This window comes from Xenopus tropicalis, chromosome 4 (genome assembly GCF_000004195.4).
Source record: "Xenopus tropicalis strain Nigerian chromosome 4, UCB_Xtro_10.0, whole genome shotgun sequence".
Classification (NCBI taxonomy): Eukaryota; Metazoa; Chordata; class Amphibia; order Anura; family Pipidae; genus Xenopus; species Xenopus tropicalis.
The window spans coordinates 17,263,292-17,285,555 of record NC_030680.2 but is presented as its reverse complement, the minus strand read 5'-3'; the positions used below and the strand labels follow the sequence as shown (position 1 = coordinate 17,285,555).

The following is a 22,264-nucleotide window of genomic DNA, read 5'->3' as shown; positions in this document are numbered from 1 at the left end:
GTTTTTGGAAGTAATGCATTAACAACAATCAATAAAAATAACAACCCTGATTCCTCTAATCCAGTATCTGATTCTCCAGCTTCCACCGGGGCTCAGGAGACAAATAGCCTGCATTCTCAGCAAACAGATAAAGAGAGTATGTCTACAAGCAATAACATAGAACTTTCCACGGTATTTCCAACATTATCTGATTCTGCACCATCAACCAAAGAGGATAGATCAGAGCAGTCTGCAAGCACCATAAGCTCTTTCACTCCAGGAATAGGCCAAGTGTTCACAAGTCCTAATCGTAACTCAATATCATATCTGTATTTAACTACTCTGGAAGTTATACCAACATTTAAAACTGTTTGGTCTTCTGCAGCCAACCCATACACCAGCTTACCAGAAGAGCAAAGTTCAACCTCAATATCATCTCAGACAGAGCAGCCTAGAACATCAGACCTTCTGAGCTCAACAGGTTCAACTTCCCAGTTTGTCTCTGGTATAACAGGTGGCTTAGAAGTGTCCTCAAAAGATGTGTTAGATACATCACCACCTGCATTGTACTCATTTTCATCACTGTCTTCTCAACAGTCAGATGCTTCACAAATATCCATGACCACAGGAACCTCTTTACCTTATACTACACCAACTATGTTACCTACATTTGACACAAAAACCGACAAAGAACAGACTAGTCAGATACCAGATACCAGTATTTACAGCAGTACAATAATTCCCTATATGAGTGAAGGGATTACATTGTCAAGTTCAACACATAATGATCAAACTACTACCTTAAACCCCCAACAGTCAGAAAACACAACACCACACTCTGGTGACTTAAATACCCCTAGTAACTCTGGCACAGATTCAAGCACAAGTAAAGTAACTTTTTCAGAAAGTATGTCATTATCAGAAGTAACCACTCAGCATTCAACAAACACTTCCCCTCAGGCAACCGCCTCCAGTACAATTATTGATATAAAGACAGATATGTCAGATATTACACAATCTGTTGTATCTAAAGCTTCTACCTTGTTAGATTCTGATACCACCACAATTACACCTTATAGCAGTGGAGATAGTACCGTTTTGCAATCAACAGTGGAAGAGCCATTACACACCTTCTCTAATACCCCATTTAACCATACTACATCTTCAGGTACAGTACAATCAGATCTTTCTGGGGTTACCACACAATTACAGTCAGCCAATGCATCAGGCACTCCTTTATGGGATGTGTCTACAGAGGTAGTTTCTTCTACCCATAGTCCTTATACTGACATAGAAACCAGAGGAACTATGGTGTATCCTACTACAAAGATCTTGGAGACAAGTAATTTCACAGCTCAGAGTTCAACATCTATAGCTGACATGGAAAGTGGCTCAGTTACAACTATTACTAGTGAAATATCAAACCAATCTTATGTGCCAAGTAGTATTACCAGCAACCCGTTATCCACATTGACCTCGGATTTGGAAAACGTTACTGTGAGTGTGAGTTCTACTGCCTACGTTGCTTCGGAATTTACAGGAAGCAAAGCTTTCATTTCTGCCTTGACGGGTCAGTTTACTGATCATCCAAGTCCATCAACACCAACAAGTCAGAAAACCAGTGAAACAAACAGCACCAGCCCAATGAGCACTTATAACTTATCTACTGAAAACTCTTCCACCACTTCATCGTTTTTTCAGACAGTCGCTCATGAAACAGAAGTTCCTTCTAAACAACCTACACCAACTGAAATGTCTTCTGCTTTAACATCTCTTGGCACTTTTACAACTCAAGAGCATTTCAAATCTACTGCAGCAGAATATTCAAAGTCCTCTACTGTCATATCAACACACGTTAGCACTTCTCCTGCGATTACTTCAGAAATGAGCCTTTCTACTGGAAGTTCCACAAAGGGGGAAGCATCAGTGACATTTCCCACCACAAATCATTTATCATCCAACTCCATAAGTTCAACCCACTCATCCGCCATACCATATACAGTATATCCAACAAACATCTCCAATTCTGTTTTTACAGTCCTCTCTACGGTACCTACTGGTGAATCATCAGCAGTTTCATTAACAGAACACGTAACAAGGAAGTCAAGTTCTACATCAACAGTTTCAACCTCGCAAATGTCTTCAGTGCATGAAACGCCCAAGGTCTCCACAACTAATATGTTCAACTCGACAACACTGCAGTCCACTGAAGGCTCAGCGCCAACTACAACGACACCCACTACGACAGTATTACCTGAAAAGTCCTCAACTGCACAAAAAAGCACACTTACACCAACCTCTGTTTTTCTACCAACCAAGATATCAGATACAACCATAACCCCTCTCATAGCTACAACACATACATCTACTACAGTGAGGACTGCGTCTCCAGCTTCTAATGCCACCAGTGTGTCTGTAACCAAACCAGCCGCTGTACCAACCATTAAATCAGAACTAACATCTGCGACAATAACGACACAGTCAGTGACTCCCAGTCCATCACTAATAAGTACATTTGAACCCAGCACAGTTCCAACAACTCCTTTAGCTTTGGAGTGCAAATTGTCTCCACAAAGCATGCTAAAAACAGGTACGTTCTATCAAAAGGGGATTGGTGCCTCCTATATTTGGCCGCATCATATTAGAGTTTGCAATGATCACTGACCATGCAGCACCTTGTGGGTATAGGAGTGCAGTTTGGGAGTCTGATAAAGCATTTGGGGAAGGTGACTTGCTCTAGGTTTGTAACAGGATTAATTTTTCAAAGCAGAAGCTAATGCCATGTCATGGGCAGGGACATACAAGTTTTTAAATGTAAGGAAGTCTTCAGTTACGGCATCAAGCTTCTACTTTCTGTCCTTGTGGTCAACTTTGCATCTAGAAATGCTGGTTTACCAGCATTAAGACTCAAAAGGAGTGAGGAGTGAGATTTAAGAACATTTAGTCTTGTAATTTCCTGAACCATACAAGCACAGTTACTTGATAACAGGTTGGCCAATCAGTCTGCTGATAGGCCAGGAAATTGTACCGTTTTTGCAGTATGTTGCCCCAGAATAGTTTTGTTGAATGAAATTTTGTATAGAAATGTATAGAAAGCTTATTTATATCAGGACTCATACTTAGCTATAGTGCCTGATAGGGATACATATAGTTATACTCAAAATCAAGGGTAGTATAAGGAAGGTGGTCTTCACAGCCGTCAGCAGGCTTCCTAACAGCAGCAGCGGTCCTAACAGACCCCCTATGTCTTCCTGGGGTCTATACTATTGGACCGTTCTGATTTGGCCTAGCAAGTTGGTGGCTGAAATGGGTAATATCTGCTTACAAATCAACCGTACCTTATAGTGAATTCACAGCTTTATTGAGGTTGGCACTGGTGTTGGACAATCAGATCTGGCTTAAAGTCAGTTTTTAAGTTTATCCCAAAGATGTTCAGTTGAGTTTAGGGCTCAGTTCAGGCCAGATGGGTTCTTCCATTCTCTCCCTCAGCAAACCTATTCTATACAGCCCTTCACTGGGGAATAATTGTGCCAAGATGCACGGAATTGTCAAGAAGTGTAGGGTTAATGTTGGCTTTCAATGGAACCAAAGGGGTACCCCTTTACCCACTTTATTCATTATGCCTTTCCACTGCTCCAATAAGGGCAAACTTTACACCACTCTGGCCGACACTTGGCATGGCACACAGTGATAGTCCTATGATGATATTCCAGAGACAGTTTGGAACTCGCCAGTAAGTGATCCAACTGAAGACATGTCATTTTAGATGGGGTTTCTAGATACTTTTGGCCAAACATGTGTCTTGATACTGTGGCGCTGTAGTGTATTTCACACTATATTGTGACACTCCACAAACACAAAATGTAATGTTCTATTTTCTTGTTCAGTTCTTACTCTGCCGCAATGGGTGCCAGACCAGGACATGGAGAGTGTTGTAGAGAATATGAAGGTAGTCCTTATGGATACTCTATATCAAGCTTTAAAGTTGCCCATTCAAGTACTTGTAAACCAGTCTTCAATCATGGTAAGTCCTGTAAATGATATTTCTAGGTTTATTTCCCCTATCAGACTGATTTCTCCCTAGTAACTACAATATAATTTCTGATGTGATGGAAATATCTAACCCACAAATCCTTTTCCCTTTCCATGTTTCAGATAGCCACAGACCAGAAGTTCAAGAATGTGACCGTTGGATATTTTGTTCTGGTGAACGTTTCGGTTTACATCCCTTCGACTATCACGGACATTATTGCGGCCAGTTCTAGTTACGTAGCCAACCTGATGCTTCAGATACCAAATCTTCTCTCCGTGCCTGTCCCGGCTGCACCGTGGGACCCAGTGCCGGATTACATCTACAGGTTAAAGACAGGCATGTGACTTATTATGTATTTACCCAGAGCTTTCCTTCGGGGGAAGCAAGAAGAGGTGACTGTAATGGGCCTCGCAGATTGTGGGGCCCCTCGGAGCAGTAGTTGTAATTAAGACGCGCTGGGGACTGCACAACAAGATGCAGTCAGTTGGTCAAGATGGCGAATCAGTAAACCGTTATGCCATTGTTGTAGTTATGACCAGGGTGACAAAAAGTCAATTGGCACCCAACCCAAACAATATTTAATTTTTGCCTTTAGTTGCTTTGAAAGTAGAACTTTTGCTTCTTGAACGCAGCTGCCATCTTGGATCTAATGACGTCACTTTCCTTCCCAGCACTGTTTTTCCTATGCATACGCCTCTGTGATGACATCCCTAAGCAAGGTTTATAAGGATATAAATGGCAGGATATTCATGGCTCTTATTATATCCTTATAAGTAATCCTAATGTTGTGTTTTATATATAAAAGTCACCCAGGAGTTACATGACCAGTAAAATAGCACTAGGCCTTTGGCTTCATACTTTTATATGGTCATGGAACTCCACTGTGACTTTAATATCCTTATACTTCACAATATAAGGTACATTATTCACTATGTAAAACACACCCACAGTGCTGCATGATGAGGACAAAAATGATAAATATATTTCTTTATTGACTTATTTATATACAGGTATGGGGTCCCTTATCTATAAAGGCCATCTTTTTCTCTGTAATTATAAAACAGTACCTATATTTGATCCCAACTAACATATAATTACCCCTTATTGGGGGCATAACAGTCCTATTGGCTTTATTTAATGGTTAAATGATTCCCTTTTCTCTGTAATAATAAAACAGTACCTGTACTTGATCCCAACTAAGATATAATTACCCCTTATTAGGGGGCAGAACAGCCCTATTGGGTTTATTTAATGGTTAAAGTATTCCCTTTTCTCTGTAATAATAAAACAGTACCTGTACTTGATCCCAACTAAGATATAATTACCCCTTATTGGGGCAGAACAGCCCTATTGGGTTTATTTCATGGTTAAATGATTCCCTTTTCTCTGTAATTATAAAACAGTACCTGTACTTGATCCCAACTAAGATATAATTACCCCTTATTGGGGGCAGAACAGCCCTATTGGGTTTATTTCATGGTTAAATGATTCCCTTTTCTCTGTAATAAAACAGTACCTGTACTTGATCCCAACTAAGATATAATTACCCCTTATTGGGGGCAGAACAGCCCTATTGGGTTTATTTAATGGTTAAATGATTCCCTTTTCTCTGTAATTACAGAAAGATCCCTTATGCGGAAAACCCCAAGTCCCGAGCATTCTGGATAACAGGTGCCATACCTGTGCCAGTTTTTGGTTGGACAAATTGGCCTTTACTAGTCTGCAGTTTAAAAAGCAAACATGAAAGGGTTGCTATAGGTTACTAGACCTTCTGGCACTCATTGCACTTCTTATTTCATTATGTTGGAATATGTGTGCAGGAAGAACACTCTGCATTAAATATGATATTTATTTATTGAGGACTATAAAACAATACATGGTAATATATTTATATACACGGTATATTCAGTTAGTAGAAAACCAGGTGCCAAGGAGAATAATTGTGCTTGATGTGTTATTGGCAGTGCTGAAGTTAATGACGACTGCAGGAAGCATCTACACGTGCAGCTATGTGCAGGGCATGGAGCAGAGGCTACAGGTTGCCTATGACAAAGCAGAAGTGCTAACAACCTACAGAAGCAGCAACCTCACCGTACAGGTAGGTTATTCCCTCAATTATGAATTAGTGCAGGGCAGCCCATTGCCCCTCCAACCTCTCTGTAATGATTGCAAAGAAGCTGTGGAGCTAAGGGGGTCAGGGTGCATTAAGTATAGACATATATCTTGTATAAATACTTGCATTTTTTGCAGATCTCAGGTTTGTCAATTTAACTGCAATCTGGTTGCCAGGGCTTAATTACCTTAGCAATCTTTTCAGCTGCAGACTGGAAACAGGTAGGATAGGAGGCACTACTTATTGAAAACAAATATTCAATGAATGCCAAATGAACAAACAAGCTGCTTGGAATAGGTCCATCTATGGTCTGGTGTTATCATGCCGAGTGCTCTACCTCTCCATCTGCTGCCACAGTTCTAACAACTAGGAACACTCCCACTGTTTCTTTCAAATCATATACTACCTTAAGGGAAGATATCAAGATACAATATAATGTAATAAAACTCCCAGTACTCACATTCTGCATCACTAGTGCTTACTTGAGTTAATTGTCTTGCTGGAAGGACTAAATTAAGAATGCACCTAATCCACTTTTTTTTCGGAAGCCCGTTATCCACAAATCTCCGAATTATAGACGATGATCTCCCATAGACTCAATTTTAAGCAAATAATACAAAATTTTAAAAAAATATTCTCATTTTCCCTGTAATAATAAACAGTACCTGGTACTTGATTCCAACTAAGATATAATTACCCCTTATTAGGGGCAGAACAGTCCTATTGGGTTTATTTAATGGTTAAATGATTCCCTTTTCTCTGTAATAATAAAACAGTACCTGTACTTGATCCCAACTAAGATATAATTACCCCTTATTGGGGGCAGAACAACCCTATTGGGTTTATTTAATGGTTAAATGATTCCCTTTTCTCTGTAATAATAAAACAGTACCTGTACTTGATCCCAACTAAGATATAATTACCCCTTATTGGGGGCAGAACAGCCCTATTGGGTTTATTTAATGGTTAAATGATTCCCTTTTCTCTGTAATAATAAAACAGTACCTGTACTTGATCCCAACTAAGACATAATTACCCCTTATTGGGGGCAGAACAGTCCTATTGGGTTTATTTAATGGTTAAATGATTCCCTTTTCTCTGTAATAATAAAACAGTACCTGTACTTGATCCCAACTAAGATATAATTACCCCTTATTGGGGGCAGAACAATTCTATTGGGTTAATTCATGTTTAAATGATTATAAAACAGATATAAGGTAGGGAGACCCAAATTAACGGAAAGAACCCTTATCCAGAAAACCCCTTGTCGCGAGTATTGTGGGTAACTGTACTAGGGGGCTTTTGCATACAAAAATAAATGCATATAAAAGGCAAGAAGAATATGGCGAAAAGCGAATCTAAATCAGGATAAAATAACATTTTATCTTCATTCTGAAAATATAAAATAACTGTAATGAAATAGAAGGCATGACTGGCTAGGGGCGGCCTTACCGCTGTTATTGTGCTGGGAGAGTTACAGGCTTTTGCCAGATACTTCCGGTGCCATAAAATAAAACCTAATGCAAAACTGTGAGGAATTTTGGCAGAGATTTGCCCTTGCTGAGAGGGCACCTGTTGGGTTCTGGGAAGTGATTTCTAATTATGAAAATGAATGAAGATACCTTTTTACAGACTTTTTCCACTGGTGACACAAATTAAAGTACTGACATGTTCATATAACTGATAATTGATCATCTCAGTATCACGAATAATAAAGAGAAGGGCAATTCATTTTCAAAGAATCATCCTATAACCCACCCGACGCCTACTAATCCAGCAGTAATTATACTACAGCACAGTTTAATCTAGAAACTGTGGCTAGAAATGCCATACTGAACCTATTGCAGCAGTTCAGCATCTTTATAGTAGCAATGGTTCAGGCCTTCAACATTGTCACAGGAGTTCCTTATCATGGATTCTGTTAGGAGTGTCAGTGGCACTGAACATGCTCAGTTCAGGGCAGCTGTTGAGAAGCTAAGCTTATTGGTTGTTGCAAATCATCAAGCAGAAAATGGGGTTATATCTGTCATATAAGCTGATTATTACATTCTGATGCTAACTGCATTGGTTTCTAAGCTGCTGTGTACTAATAATCTTTATTATTTACTAATATTCCATTTATATTGTATATATACAGTATATTGTGAGTGGGTCCCTAAGCTCAGGTAAGTTCCAGCAGAGTATGTGCTGGGAATCAACTGAAAACAAGATAGGGGGCTACTGGGGCATCTTTGGGGGCACAGATCTTCCCTGCTAAAGGGCCGTGGGGCCTTGCACTGGTACAGAACACAATGTACAACATTTCTGCCCTACTTCTTTATATCAGCTTTAGTTCTCCATTAAGCCTGTCCCTCCATTGCATTGCACTGTCCCCTCCCTAATTGGGCACCCATTAAATTGGACAATTGCTGCTATAGTTAATATAGTATTATTAATTAATAAGTTAATAACGTACCTCCTATTGTAATATATAAGGATATTATAAAGTGACTGAGGAGTTCCATAACCGTATAAAGGCTCAAGGCTGAAGGCCTTTTACAGGTCATGGAACTCAGTCCAATTGCGATATATATTACAGTAACATACCGTATATACTCGAGTATAAGCCAATCCGAATATAAGCCGAGGTACCTAATTTTACCTAAGAAAACTGGAAAAATTTATTGACTCGAGTATAAGCCTAGGGTGCAGCCACTACTGAAAGTTGAAGTGATATCACCCCCCTCCCAGCAGCCAATTAGCAGAACAATGTGAAAGCATCAAGATAGCAGCTCCCAGTATATATCAGAATAGCACACAATAGTAAGAAATCCAAGTCCAGCTTGGGACTCCTCCAGTTACATGGGAGCAGGAGAAACAATAGATTACCTCAAAGCAGTTCTAATGTGTAGCAATGCACTGAGATGGCGCCTACACACCTATATTACAACCAAAAAAATACATTTGTTGGTTCAAGAACACAATTTTAAATTATTTGCTATGTAAACAGTGTAATTTAGAGCTAAAAGTATACCATAAAAATCATGACAGTATCCCTTTAAAATTTACTTGATATGTTGTGTATAAAAACCTCACTAATCAGTTCCCTGCAAGAAGACCCACTCTTGCTCATTCCTCCTTCTCCCTTTACATGGTGCACTATGAATAGAGGTCCACAGAAAAACTCACAAGTGGGAGAATACTGTGGCTTCCTAGCATATTATTTCTTACCAGTGACAGGCACATCCAATGACCCAAGTATATTGATCCAAGTATGTTGTACTCTGTTTAATGCGCCCCATAACGACGATGCATGTCTAACCAAACCCTATGAATGTGTTATTCATATTGTATATTATTCATATTGTACTGAGCCGGAGTTAATAGCACTGCGTGAGTGCAGCAGCAGGTGCCCCTGTGTGCGATTAACTTGTGGGCCATTACCTACATGTGAAAGGACTGTGTGAAGGTCATAAGCCAAGGATTGCCTGAAATGTTATGCGTGTCTCATCTCTTCCCTGCCGATCCCGTACTGATGCAGAGTTTATACCTTAACTAAGCAGCGGCGCGTCTCATGGAAAGCGACGGTATGGCGCTTGTGATGTAGCGCGTTTCACATCTCTTCCCTTGCAGATCCCTTACCGATGCAGCGACTGGGCTCGTAACAGTAGCGTTGCTACGACGCGTGTGATGTAGCGCTCGTCACAGGTGATCCCTTACGGATGCAGCGGCTGGGCTCTTAATGGTAGCGCGGTAGCGATGCTACGACGCGTATGATGCCTTGCGCACGGAGCGCATTGCATCATTGAATCCATAGCCAACTACCGTATATACCAGAGTATAAGTCGAGGCTTACTTTTTAAGCACATTTTTAGTGCTCAAAAACTCGGCTTATACTCGAGTATATACGGTATAACAAAGTATACATTGTATTGGTGAATTTCCCCTTTAATGTAAAAAACCCTTAAATGCTCAACAAGTCCAAAATAGAAGTAAGCCATCAATACAAACAAGAACCAGAACAGACGCAGCAGGAATAATGGAAGTGACGAGGCGCTAACATTTGGTTAGAATAATTATCTTTATATAGGCAGTGTCGGACTGGGGCACTTGGGGCCCACCAGAGAACTTGATCTCAAGGGCCCCCCCCCCCCCATTTACTCTCGAAAAAGGGAGAGTAAAGGAAATGCATACCAAAGAGAACATTTTTATTTAGATGAAATAAAAAAATAACTTGTAACTTTTGTGAACCATGCACATACTAAAAAATTGTGATGCAGGCAAGAGAACATTAAACTTTAAACTGACACACCATGCGCAAAAATAAAATGATTTTTAGAGAAAGACGGAATCACACCATGCATTTTGCCTCAAAACAACAGATGACAAGCCATTACAAATCTTGTATTTCACTCCCTGAGAACTTCAGGACATAATCTGCCTGCATGTCATTAAATAACTTGTTTCACACCAACCAGGGTTACTTACACAGAGCAACTGAATGATTTCAGAATTCTGGAACAAGAATATATTCAATTTTAAAAACACAGAACTGTAAAGTTATCAAGCAATGGTAACAAGCATTCATGCAATGAATGTACAGTACATTCAATTCTCTGCATAAAGGAATTGCATATACATGCACATACAACTAATTGTAGATTACAATAGCCTTGGATATTCTGATACTCAAGAACTCATCCAGGCCCATCTTATAGGCATTAACAGAATCTGCCATTACCACATCTCTAGGAAGGGCATTCCCCAACCTCACTGCCTCACCATAAGGAACCAATTGCGTTGCAGGTGAAAATTCCCAAATTCACATTGTACTAAATGTTAAAGAACAGTGGCAATGATGCATAATTCAGTAAATGGTCATACTTAGGGGCACATTTACTAACCCACGAACGGGCCGAATGCGTCCGATTGCGTTTTTTTCGTAATGATCGGTAATTGAGATTTTTTTCGGCGTCTTTACGATTTTTGCGTAAAAACGCGAGTTTTTCGTAGCCATTACGAAAGTTGCGCAAAGTCGCGATTTTTTCGTAGCGTTAACACTTGCGCGCAAAGTCGCGCCTTTTTCGTAGCGTTAAAACTTAAAAGGCGCGACGTTTCGCGCAAGTTTTAACGCTACGAAAAAATCGCGACTTTGCGCAACTTTCGTAATGGCTACGAAAAACTCGTGTTTTTACGCAATAATCGTAAAGACGCCGAAAAACTCGCGTTTTTACGCAAAAAATCGTAAAGACGCCGAAAAAAATCACAAAAAATACGAAAAAATCGCAAAATGTTAGTTTCCAATCTGAATTTTTCCAATTCGAAATCGTGTCTTAGTAAATCAGCCCCTTAGTGTTGCACAGACTATACACTTCCATAAAAGTTGTAAAAAAAACTGTATTTCTTGCAGAGCTAATCCTATCAATGACGTTTAGTGATTCACAGATTGCTTCATCTTGAAAATACAAAGACCCTTAGTACATATACATATATATATATATACACATACACACACACACATTTTATATACATATATACACCAGTACTACATCGGCTTTATAAATTGTATTTCATTTAAAACTGCAATTCATTCACTGACAAAAAATTAATTTGATATGTTTCATAAATCAATTAATAAAAATTCATTCAGTGAGCATTTCATTTATTTATTATTCATTCATTTATCAACATTTAATTAATTGTAGGCAGGCTAGCAGCATCACCACAGTTAAATAATTTATAGCCCAGGCAATATTATGGCATATTGAACCCCCCACAACTACCCCCAACCCCAAGTTAACTCACCAAAGGAGCAGCAGCAGCAGCAAGAAATCCAAGATATCCCCCCCAGCATGTTAACTCCCCAAATGAAACCAGCAGCAAGAAATCCAAGATATCCCCCCCCCCCAGCATGTTAACTCACCAAATGAAACCAGCAGCAAGAAATCCCCCCCAGCATGTTAACTCACCAAATGAAACCAGCAGCAAGAAATGCAAGATATCCCCCCCCCCAGCATGTTAACTCCCCAAATGAAACCAGCAGCAACAAGAAATCCCCCCCCCCAGCATGTTAACTCACCAAATGAAACCAGCAGCAGCAAGGAATCCCCCCCCCCAGCATGTTAACTCACCAAATGAAACCAGCAGCAGCAAGAAATCCAAGATATCCCCCCCAGCATGTTAACTCACCAAATGAAACCAGCAGCAAGAAATCCAAGATATCCCCCCCCCCCAGCATGTTAACTCACCAAATGAAACCAGCAGCAGCAAGAAACCCCTCCCCAGCATGTTAACTCACCAAATGAAACCAGCAGCAGCAAGAAACCCCTCCCCAGCATGTTAACTCACCAAATGAAACCAGCAGCAGCAAGAAATCCAAGATATCCCCCCCCCCCCAGCATGTTAAAGTAACACCAAAAAATAAAAGAGCTTTAAAGTAATGAAAATATAATGCACTGTTGCCCTGCACTGGTAAAATTGGTGTGTTTGCTACAGTAACACTACTATAATTTATATAATAAGCTGCTGTGTAGCCATGGGGGCAGCCATTCAAAGGAGAAAAGGCACAGGTTACATAGCAGATAACGGATAAGTTCTGTATAATACAATAGTGTTTTATCTGTTATCTGCTATGTGCCTGTGCCTTTTCTCCTTTGAATGGCTGCCCCCATGGCTACATAGCAGCTTATTTATATAAATTATAGTAGACTTTCTGAAGTAAACACACAACTTTTACCAGTGCAGGGCAGCAGCACATTATATTTTAGTTACTTTTATACACTTTCATTTTTTGGTGTTACTGTTCCTTTAACTCACCAAATGAAACCAGCAGCAGCAAGAAATCCAAGAAATCCCCCCCCCCCAGCATGTTAACTCACCAAATGAAACCAGCAGCAGCAAGAAATCCCCCCCCCCCAGCATGTTAACTCACCAAATGAAACCAGCAGCAGCAAGAAATCCAAGATACCCCCCCCCCTAGCATGTTAACTCACCAAATGAAACCAGCAGCAGCAAGAAATCCCCCCCCCCAGCATGTTAACTCACCAAATGAAACCAGCAGCAGCAAGAAACCCCTCCCCAGCATGTTAACTCACCAAATGAAACCAGCAGCAGCAAGAAACCCCTCCCCAGCATGTTAACTCACCAAATGAAACCAGCAGCAGCAAGAAACCCCTCCCCAGCATGTTAACTCACCAAATGAAACCAGCAGCAGCAAGAAATCCCCCCCCCCCAGCATGTTAACTCACCAAATGAAACCAGCAGCAGCAAGAAATCCCCCCCCCAGCATGTTAACTCACCAAATGAAACCAGCAGCAGCAAGAAATCCCCCCCCCCAGCATGTTAACTCACCAAATGAAACCAGCAGCAGCAAGAAATCCCCCCCCCCAGCATGTTAACTCACCAAATGAAACCAGCAGCAGCAAGAAATCCCCCCCCCAGCATGTTAACTCACCAAATGAAACCATTAGCAGCAAGAAATCCCCCCCCCAGCATGTTAACTCACCAAATGAAACCAGCAGCAGCAAGAAATCCCCCCCCCCCAGCATGTTAACTCACCAAATGAAACCAGCAGCAGCAAGAAATCCCCCCCCCCAGCATGTTAACTCACCAAATGAAACCAGCAGCAGCAAGAAATCCCCCCCCAGCATGTTAACTCACCAAATGAAACCATTAGCAGCAAGAAATCCCCCCCCCAGCATGTTAACTCACCAAATGAAACCAGCAGCAGCAAGAAATCCCCCCCCAGCATGTTAACTCACCAAATGAAACCAGCAGCAGCAAGAAATCCACTTTATCCACTTTTTCAGAACTGCACAACGAAATCACAAGGCCCAGTCGGCCCAGTCCAGCAGCAAGCAGAAGTCCTACTCCTTAGGAGTACTCGAAGCCAGCAGCCCTTCCTTCACTCCTTCACCAGCGCCTGTCTCCAGCGCAAAGGACGCACGCAAGTGACGTCATCGCGCATTGGGAGACAGGCTTGCAGCAGGGAGCGTACGGCCAGGGCCCTGATTGCATGGGGGGCCTTATCTGCAGCGGTAGTGGCGCCAGTCCGAGCCTGTATATAGGTGTGAACTAAGCTCATTTAATAGTCTGTCAATATCCATATTGCAAAATATGAAATATCACTGAGATAAAGTTTGGAGATTTGGATCAGTTAAATCCTCTGTGTGGGTCTGTTCAATGTCTAATAACCCCAGCAGTGTTCATGCTCCAAGCAAGTTAAAGGGCCACTTTACCTTCATCTATTGTATTCCAAATTTCCCTTTGTATTTGAATTGAACTGAATTGAGTGTTTTTTCCTTTGTTGAGATCTTCTCCTCTTTTCCTTAGATCTTAAGCACTTCCCAAACTGGGCAGTTTCTTACATTGATCTATGTTGTGAAGAACGGCAGCTTCTTCTTGAATGGCACAACGTCCAGCAGCCTCCTCAATGCTCTCTCGGGAGAGGTGGTCGGCTATTATCTCGGGGACCCCCCCTCAATCATTGCAGAACGTAAGTACCTACACGTTAGCAAGGCTGTCACCCGTTCTGATCTCTGCAGAGGCCCCCCCTGCCCAATCTAATAATGCTGGCTTAGTGGGGAATGGCATGTTTTGGAAAAGAGCTCCTATGGTTGTATATATGTTAATGGTCAGATATTTTCTTGTAAGCTGTGATACCAGCATGGGAGTGCAGATACAAATGCCCATGAGTAAGAGCCCTTAAATTACTCACCTAAGCTACTTGCTTGGTTGTGTTTCTACCTTAATGAATCTGGTTGGCCAAACTTGCATTGTTTTGGCTATACAGTGTGCTATAACCCCATGAGTATATGCATGCATCAGGATGGGTGTCTCTGTATGCAACAATTCTTTTATACATTACAGTCTACAGGCCTGTACAATATTGTGATGCTATTTGCCCCAGCGTAGTAACCCACTGTAAATACTCAGCAGTTTGGTATATCTGTTTCCATATAGACTAATGTTTTTCAGGAAAGGCACATTCCTATGGTTCAGGGCACAAAGACCCTAGGCACATACCATTTCTGCCTTCTGTAACCCTGTGGTGTGTGCAAGGGTGGGGGGTTGATTGTCGCAAGTTGCGGGGGGGGGGGTGGCAGGGGTTGTGAGATGGTTACTTGTGCACCTTGTGGGCCCCTCTGGCCCAAACTCCCTGGCTCAACCTGGCAACCTGACATCAGAGATAAGCAGGTCAGTTCTGCTATATAAAATAGGAAAATGTGTGCGTGCCTTCAGACGGTGGTCCCTGTGGTCCCCGGTACCCAGTCCATAGCTTTTTTTAAGAGTAAAGTGTCTTGGGGTTTGGGAATAGAAAAGCAACAGAAAATAAAATAATAAAACAGTAGTGGCCTTTATTGGCCTCAAAGCTGGGCTGGCCCTGCCATTGGTTTTGGGGCTACCCTAGGGCGTTTTCAAGCAGACCAAGCTGATATTTATATATACTCACACCACCATTGGTTGCAGAAGTGATGTCACATGTACAGGCGTGTGATGTCACTATACTGCCGCCCTAGGCTCAGGCCTCCAGGTGCCTATATATATATATATATATATATATATATAGACAGACAGAGTACCGCACACATAGGGACTTTGTGAAAAAACAAAAAAGGTTTATTGAAAAAAATCCGACGTTTCGAGCACCAAACTGTGCTCTTCCTCAGGGACAAACCTCAGGCTCTTCCTCGGGTTTGTCTCTGAGGAAGAGCACAGTTTGGTGCTCGAAACGTCGGATTTTTTTCAATAAACCTTTTTTGTTTTTTTTACAAAGTCCCTATGTGTGCGGTACTCTGTCTGTCTATTGAATTGTTTGACCAGCACCGAGGGCATTTGCTTTTGCTTGAAGGGTGTGCTCCTTTTTGTTTCTGTATATATATATATATATATATCAATCCAAATGGTGTCCGCACTCCAAGGCTCAATATTCTGCGGGATGCATAGCCAAAATTATGTGTATACAGAAAATAATCATCCGTGGCCAGCACACCCTTCAATGCTTTATCAAAAAATGTATTGTTTTAAAACCGAAGTTTCGGTCCTCATTAGGACCTTTCTCAAGGATAAAAAATTTTTATCGTTCGGGTATCTAAAAAGTATTGTGAGGACTGCACCCAGGCATTTAAAGACTGTTTATCGTGAGTGCTGACCGATCTATTTTTGTGTATATATACATATATATATATATATATATATGTATGTAGATATGGCCTTGAAAAAGGTCGGTTGTACATGCAATTATAATATACTAATATTTGTTTGAACCACAAGACCCTTGGTGCTGGTTGTGTTTGATTTGGTATCTATTTGGTATTCCGTGCACAGGGGCAGCTACATTGCAGCAACTTTCGGAGTGTGGTGCTGTCGTGTGGACTTTTATATATGTATGTAGATATGGCCCTGTAAATGTATATATGTATCTTTACAGCTACTCAAACTGTTTTTATTTACAGAAATGAGTATGTTTTGTACACTAACTATGCTTTTCCTCACGGACGAACCATATATATATATTTATATTTATACACAGTAAGTGCAAGCAAATGTATCTTGGTGGGTGTGGGAAGGAGAGGGTAGAAACTGGGGGCATTTCAGTGTCGTTTTGCACTGGGCCCACTGATGGCTTTGGCTTGGCTACAGGTTGCAGCACCATGGTAGATATGTTCTATGCAAGTATATAAAACACTTTTTTGTATAAACTGGCAGGTTTTCTTTAATAACTGGTAGGAAAAAAGATTTCTTGCAAATAATATCCTATATCTCATTTATTAATTAAAGTATGAAAACACTTCAATATTTATTTGCAAATGCACAAGCAAGCCCTTCATACAAGAGCAATTTATTTCCGCCTTAGTGCTTCTTTAATTAGAACTTTTTTTTAGGCCGGGATGTGGCGGCTGCACAGCTGACATCAAGCTCAGTCTGATTCATTGCTTTATTTCCACTGGAATTAAACCCAATCTTTCTGCCTAATGGATCCTTAATTCTTCCCTCTCTGAGAGCTCGAGTCACGTTGGGCTTACAAAGGCGCTGAGACACAGGCACAAGGTCACTCGATGATGGGAAGAAAATGTTTAGAGAAATTACCTTTAAATGCACATTTAGTTATTTATCAGTGTTATCCAAGCATTGGTCTTGTTTTTTATTTAGTACATTTTTGACTCTGCCTCTGGTTGTCCGGGTCAGTGACCCCAGCATCCAAGAGCTCATGAAACAATTTTTAATGTTTGCATTGGTTATTGGTTCACTTTCTATCCAAGCCCTCTCTTATATGTCTTCTATTCTGACTTACAAACTGCTGCCTGGTTACTAGAGTAAGTAAAGGTCAAGGATAGGTAGAATTACTAGGAATAGAACACCCAGGGGTTCTAGATGCTTACTTTCGAACCTGTGGCTCTCCAATAATTCCAAAAATGCACCAGACTGGAGAACTGCTCCTCTCAGAACAATGCTGCCATACTCTCTTGCAGTGCCCCAGCCACTGTTGGACTGCTGCACCCGGGACCCACCAGAAAAGCTTGACCCCAGGGGCCTTCACCAAAAAAACAAAAAGATGCCCGAGTTTGACTCTGCCCTGCATGTGAAATGCGTCTCCCAAGAGAATTCTGCCTTTGCCATAGACATTAGTGACATTGCAGCCTGCAGCGGCCAACATGTTGTAGTGAATGGTTTGGTGCTTGCTTAGCTCTAAACCCCATAAAATGATTTAGACATATTTAGACTGTTCCTCTGATCACTTGCAATTTACATTATTTGTGCTTTCCGAGATGTTAGAAGTTTTAGGCTGCTTGTACCAGGCTTTTAGCTTAACAGCTCTTGTTATAGGCCCAGAGTGTGAGTGACCCTAAAGGTGGGCATACACGGTAAGATCCGCTCTCTTGGCGAGGTCTTCTCCCGATATGAAAACAATTACATTTTTAAATATACAATGTATAACTGACCATATTAATGTTGCTTTGGAACGTTCAGAAATGCAGTTTGAAAAAACGTTACATTTTGTAGATGGCTTATTCCTCTTTCTGTCTCTCTAGCTTTGTATTATCCTAGTATTGACATCTCGGATTCCACCAGAGATTACTGGGTGAATACAGGTAATTACAGATATTGTATGCAAACCCTTATCTTTTAATTGCAAATGTGTTGTATTCCTTCCTTACTCCCTCCCTCCCTTTCTCATTTCACCCCTCCCAAAAGGTTCTTTTTCCTTGTTTTCTATACATATTCTCTCCCTTCCCATCCCTCACGTCTTCCTTAATTCCCTTCCATCCTTGTTCCCATCGACTCCCTTCTTTATTTTTCTTTCTTTTATCCTCTTATTCGCTCTCGTTTCTTTGCTTCTCTCTCACCATGTTTCCTTCTAAGGATGCAGACACATGGAGATACTAGTAGCAGCTACTTGTCACAGCTACTAAAATTGTATCTACGTTTCAGCAGAGGCAATTTAGTAGCCATGGCACTTAGCTGCTACTAAGTAGCTCTGTGTGTCTTCACCCTAAAGCTGAATGGCATAATAGACCTTTACAATACCTGTTTTTTTCTTGTTTAATGTAATGTGGCAAAAGTTGATAGGAAGTTAAACAGATGTCTTTGTAGGAAGTGAAAGAAAAAGAGAGAAATATGGAAAGGAAAAGGAAAACGTAAGAAAGGAAAGTGAGAAGGGAAAAACAAAAGAAGAAGAAAGTAAAGAAGGGCAGAGGGAAGAGTAGAGAGAATGGGGAAGGCAATAAAGATTGGAAAGCAAGGTAGGGGGTAGGCAATAAAAGGAGGCAAAAGAGAACAAGGGGGAGGCAAGGAAGAAGTAGTAGAAGAGATAAAACAGACAGGAGAGAAGGTAGAGAAGGTAAAAAGATAAAACATTACTGTAAAACAGAAATGGAGACAGAAAATGAAGAAATAAAAAGGAGATAAGGAATAGTGAGTGCAAAGCTGCAGAGCAGGCAGATTGGATATGGGACTGGGTTGGATATGGAAAGTCCATGAACTGACAAAAGAAAAGAGAGGGAAAATATTTTGTTAATTTGGCCTCTAGGCCCAAGTCTCCCTGTGGACCTCTGGCTCCCAGTCTGGCTCCAACCAAAGCTCCACAAATCAGCCCAGGAATATAGCTCTATGCAGAACGGCTTGTCAACTATTTGCTTAGTAAATGGAACCCTAGTCTCCCGTGTTACTCAACACCAATGACCAGGCTTGCCTGATATAGATATGTGTTATCTTAAGAAAACTTCATTAAACAAAACCACAGCACGTGAGTAAATAAATATTGTTTCTGTTCTCAAGTAACACGTGAATGGAACAACGGGATCCTCCTCACCCTCTTTGGTTATTATCTGACAGCCTGTACTACTTGGCTGCCTCAAGGTTTGCTAATAAGTTGCTTCTGGTATGTGGTTTATGGGAGGAAACAAACATGTCTGAATGTACAGTATGTGCAATAACCTGCAATGTCAACCTTGACGTTTGGCTTCCATAGCAACTAAGCGTCCTTCAGTAAAAAGTAAGTGGAAAACAATTCCACGCCTTAATAAATACACTCGTTCTTTATGTGACATCCCTAGTGCATAACTCGAACAGTTCCCAGTTGGAGCAATTTAGCCCACAATTTGAGCCCACTATAGCTATGCCAACCCAGCCACACCATAGATCCAACCCCTGTCTTTCCTAAATACTTCTCACTTGTCAATAGACATTCTTACCTGTAGGCAACTAAAGGTCCCCATACACTTAGACCGATTTAGCAGCTAATCGGCCCGTGTATGGGCACCACCGACGGGCCTGGCCGACCGATATCTGGCCTGAAATTGGCCAGATCTCGATCGGGCAGGTTAGAAAATCTAGTCGGATTGGGGACCACATCGGCTTATTGATGAGGTCCCCAGACCGACTTTGCCTATACCTGTCCTTATGGATTCTCCCAATATCGCCCACCTGTAGGTGGGGATATCGGGAGAAGATCCACTTGCTTGGCGACATAAAGCGCCAACATATTCCGCAGCGCTGTACAATAAGTGGGTTTCATACATTGGATATACAGAGTAACATATAAAGCAATCAATAACCGATACAAGAGGTGGAGAGAGCCCTGCCCAAAAGAGCTTACAATCTAAAAATGCAGTTGCTTTAAAGTCAAGACTGCACTGGTGCAAATATTTGGGCATGTTAATAGAGAATCATAAAGGGAAGGATTTTCTTGAAACACTGTAATGCCATTGGACGAAAAACCAAAGTACAGTGTTACTGACGCAGCCTGAAAGTGCACCCCTGTAGGTGAATCCCAGTAACACATGTTTTTTTATCACGTCTACCCTTAAATTTATGGTTGGGTCCTTCTGTGCCAACCCAGTTCAGTCAAATAAGAAAATGTATTGTATTGTCTTTGTTAATTCTTTTTCAATTCTTCATTGTAATGATGTATTAAATTGTATGCCCACTGTCGTTAAACACTTTATTTGCCCCACAGTAATAGTCGGAGTGGCCAGTGATTTCTTGGGGATAAACAACCAGAGTTTTGCCAGGCTGATGGAGGGACGATTGGCCCAGCTCTTTCAGAATTCTGGCCAACAAAGCAGAAGATTTAAGAGAGCAACAACTGTTGGGAGCTACACTGTTCAGGTGAGCAGCCATTGGCTGACGATTGCCATAACTATTTATATTGACAAGTTATGGCCTCAAAAGTATACAAAGTAGTAGATCTAAAAAGTATAAAGAGACATAATAATTGGTAAAAAAACAAGAGAAGGTGTCCCTTTAGGTTAAGGAACTATAATAATAGTACAGGTATGAGATCCGTTATCTGGAAACCCTTATTCCAGAAAATTCTGAATTACGTAAAGGCCATCTCCCATAGACTCCATTAGAGGAAAATAATTCTGATTATTAAAAATGATTCCCTTTTTCTCTGTAATAATAAAACAGTACCTGTACTTGATCCCAACTAAGATATAATTACCCCTTATTGGGGGCAGAACAGCCCTATTGGGTTTATTTAATGGTTAAATGATTCCCTTTTCTCTGTAATAATAAAACAGTACCTGTACTTGATCCCAACTAAGATATAATTACCCCTTATTGGGGGCAGAACAGTCCTATTGGGTTTATTTAATGGTTAAATGATTCTTTTTTCTCTGTAATAATAAAACAGTACCTGTACTTGATCCCAACTAAGATATAATTACCCCTTATTGGGGGTAGAACAGCCCTATTGGGTTTATTTCATTGTTAAATGATTCCATTTTCTCTGTAATAATAAAACAGTACCTGTACTTGATCCCAACTAAGATATAATTACCCCTTATTGGGGGCAGAACAGCCCTATTGGGTTTATTTAATGGTTAAATGATTCCCTTTTCTCTATAATAATAAAACAGTACCTGTACTTGATCCCAACTAAGATATAATTACCCCTTATTGGGGGCAGAACAGCCCTATTGGGTTTATTTAATGGTTAAATGATTCCCTTTTCTCTGTAATAATAAAACAGTACCTGTACTTGATCCCAACTAAGATATAATTACCCCTTATTGGGGGCAGAACAGCCCTATTGGGTTTATTTAATGGTTAAATGATTCCTTTTTCTCTGTAATAATAAAACAGTACCTGTACTTGATCCCAACTAAAATATAATTACCCCTTATTGGGGGCAGAACAGTCCTATTGGGTTTATTTAATGGTTAAATGATTCCTTTTTCTCTGTAATAATAAAACAGTACCTGTACTTGATCCCAACTAAGATATAATTACCCCTTATTGGGGGCAGAACAGCCCTATTGGGTTTATTTAATGGTTAAATGTTTCCCTTTTCTCTGTAATAATAAAACAGTACCTGTACTTGATCCCAACTAAGATATAATTACCCCTTATTGGGGCAGAACAGCCCTATTGGGTTTATTTAATGGTTAAATTATTCCCTTTTCTCTATAATAATAAAACAGTACCTGTACTTGATCCCAACTAAGATATAATTACCCCTTATTGGGGGCAGAACAGTCCTATTGGGTTTATTTAATGGTTAAATGATTCCTTTTTCTCTGTAATAATAAAACAGTACCTGTACTTGATCCCAACTAAGATATAATTACCCCTTATTGGGGGCAGAACAGCCCTATTGGGTTTATTTAATGGTTAAATGATTCCCTTTTCTCTGTAATAATAAAACAGTACCT

At 40.7% G+C, this 22,264-nt stretch overlaps 1 protein-coding gene across 1 annotated transcript in view; it reads left to right on the top strand.

The window, feature by feature from the left end:
• Positions 1–22,264, top strand: part of kiaa1549l (KIAA1549-like) — a 91,470-nt gene that overhangs the window by 33,296 nt on the left and 35,910 nt on the right. The window contains exons 3-9 of the mRNA XM_018093290.2: positions 2,018–2,569; positions 3,867–4,003; positions 4,135–4,348; positions 5,977–6,110; positions 14,436–14,598; positions 18,137–18,196; positions 20,563–20,714. Of these exons, the coding sequence (XP_017948779.1) occupies positions 2,018–2,569; positions 3,867–4,003; positions 4,135–4,348; positions 5,977–6,110; positions 14,436–14,598; positions 18,137–18,196; positions 20,563–20,714 (1,412 nt within the window). The remainder of the gene's footprint in view (positions 1–2,017; positions 2,570–3,866; positions 4,004–4,134; positions 4,349–5,976; positions 6,111–14,435; positions 14,599–18,136; positions 18,197–20,562; positions 20,715–22,264) is intronic.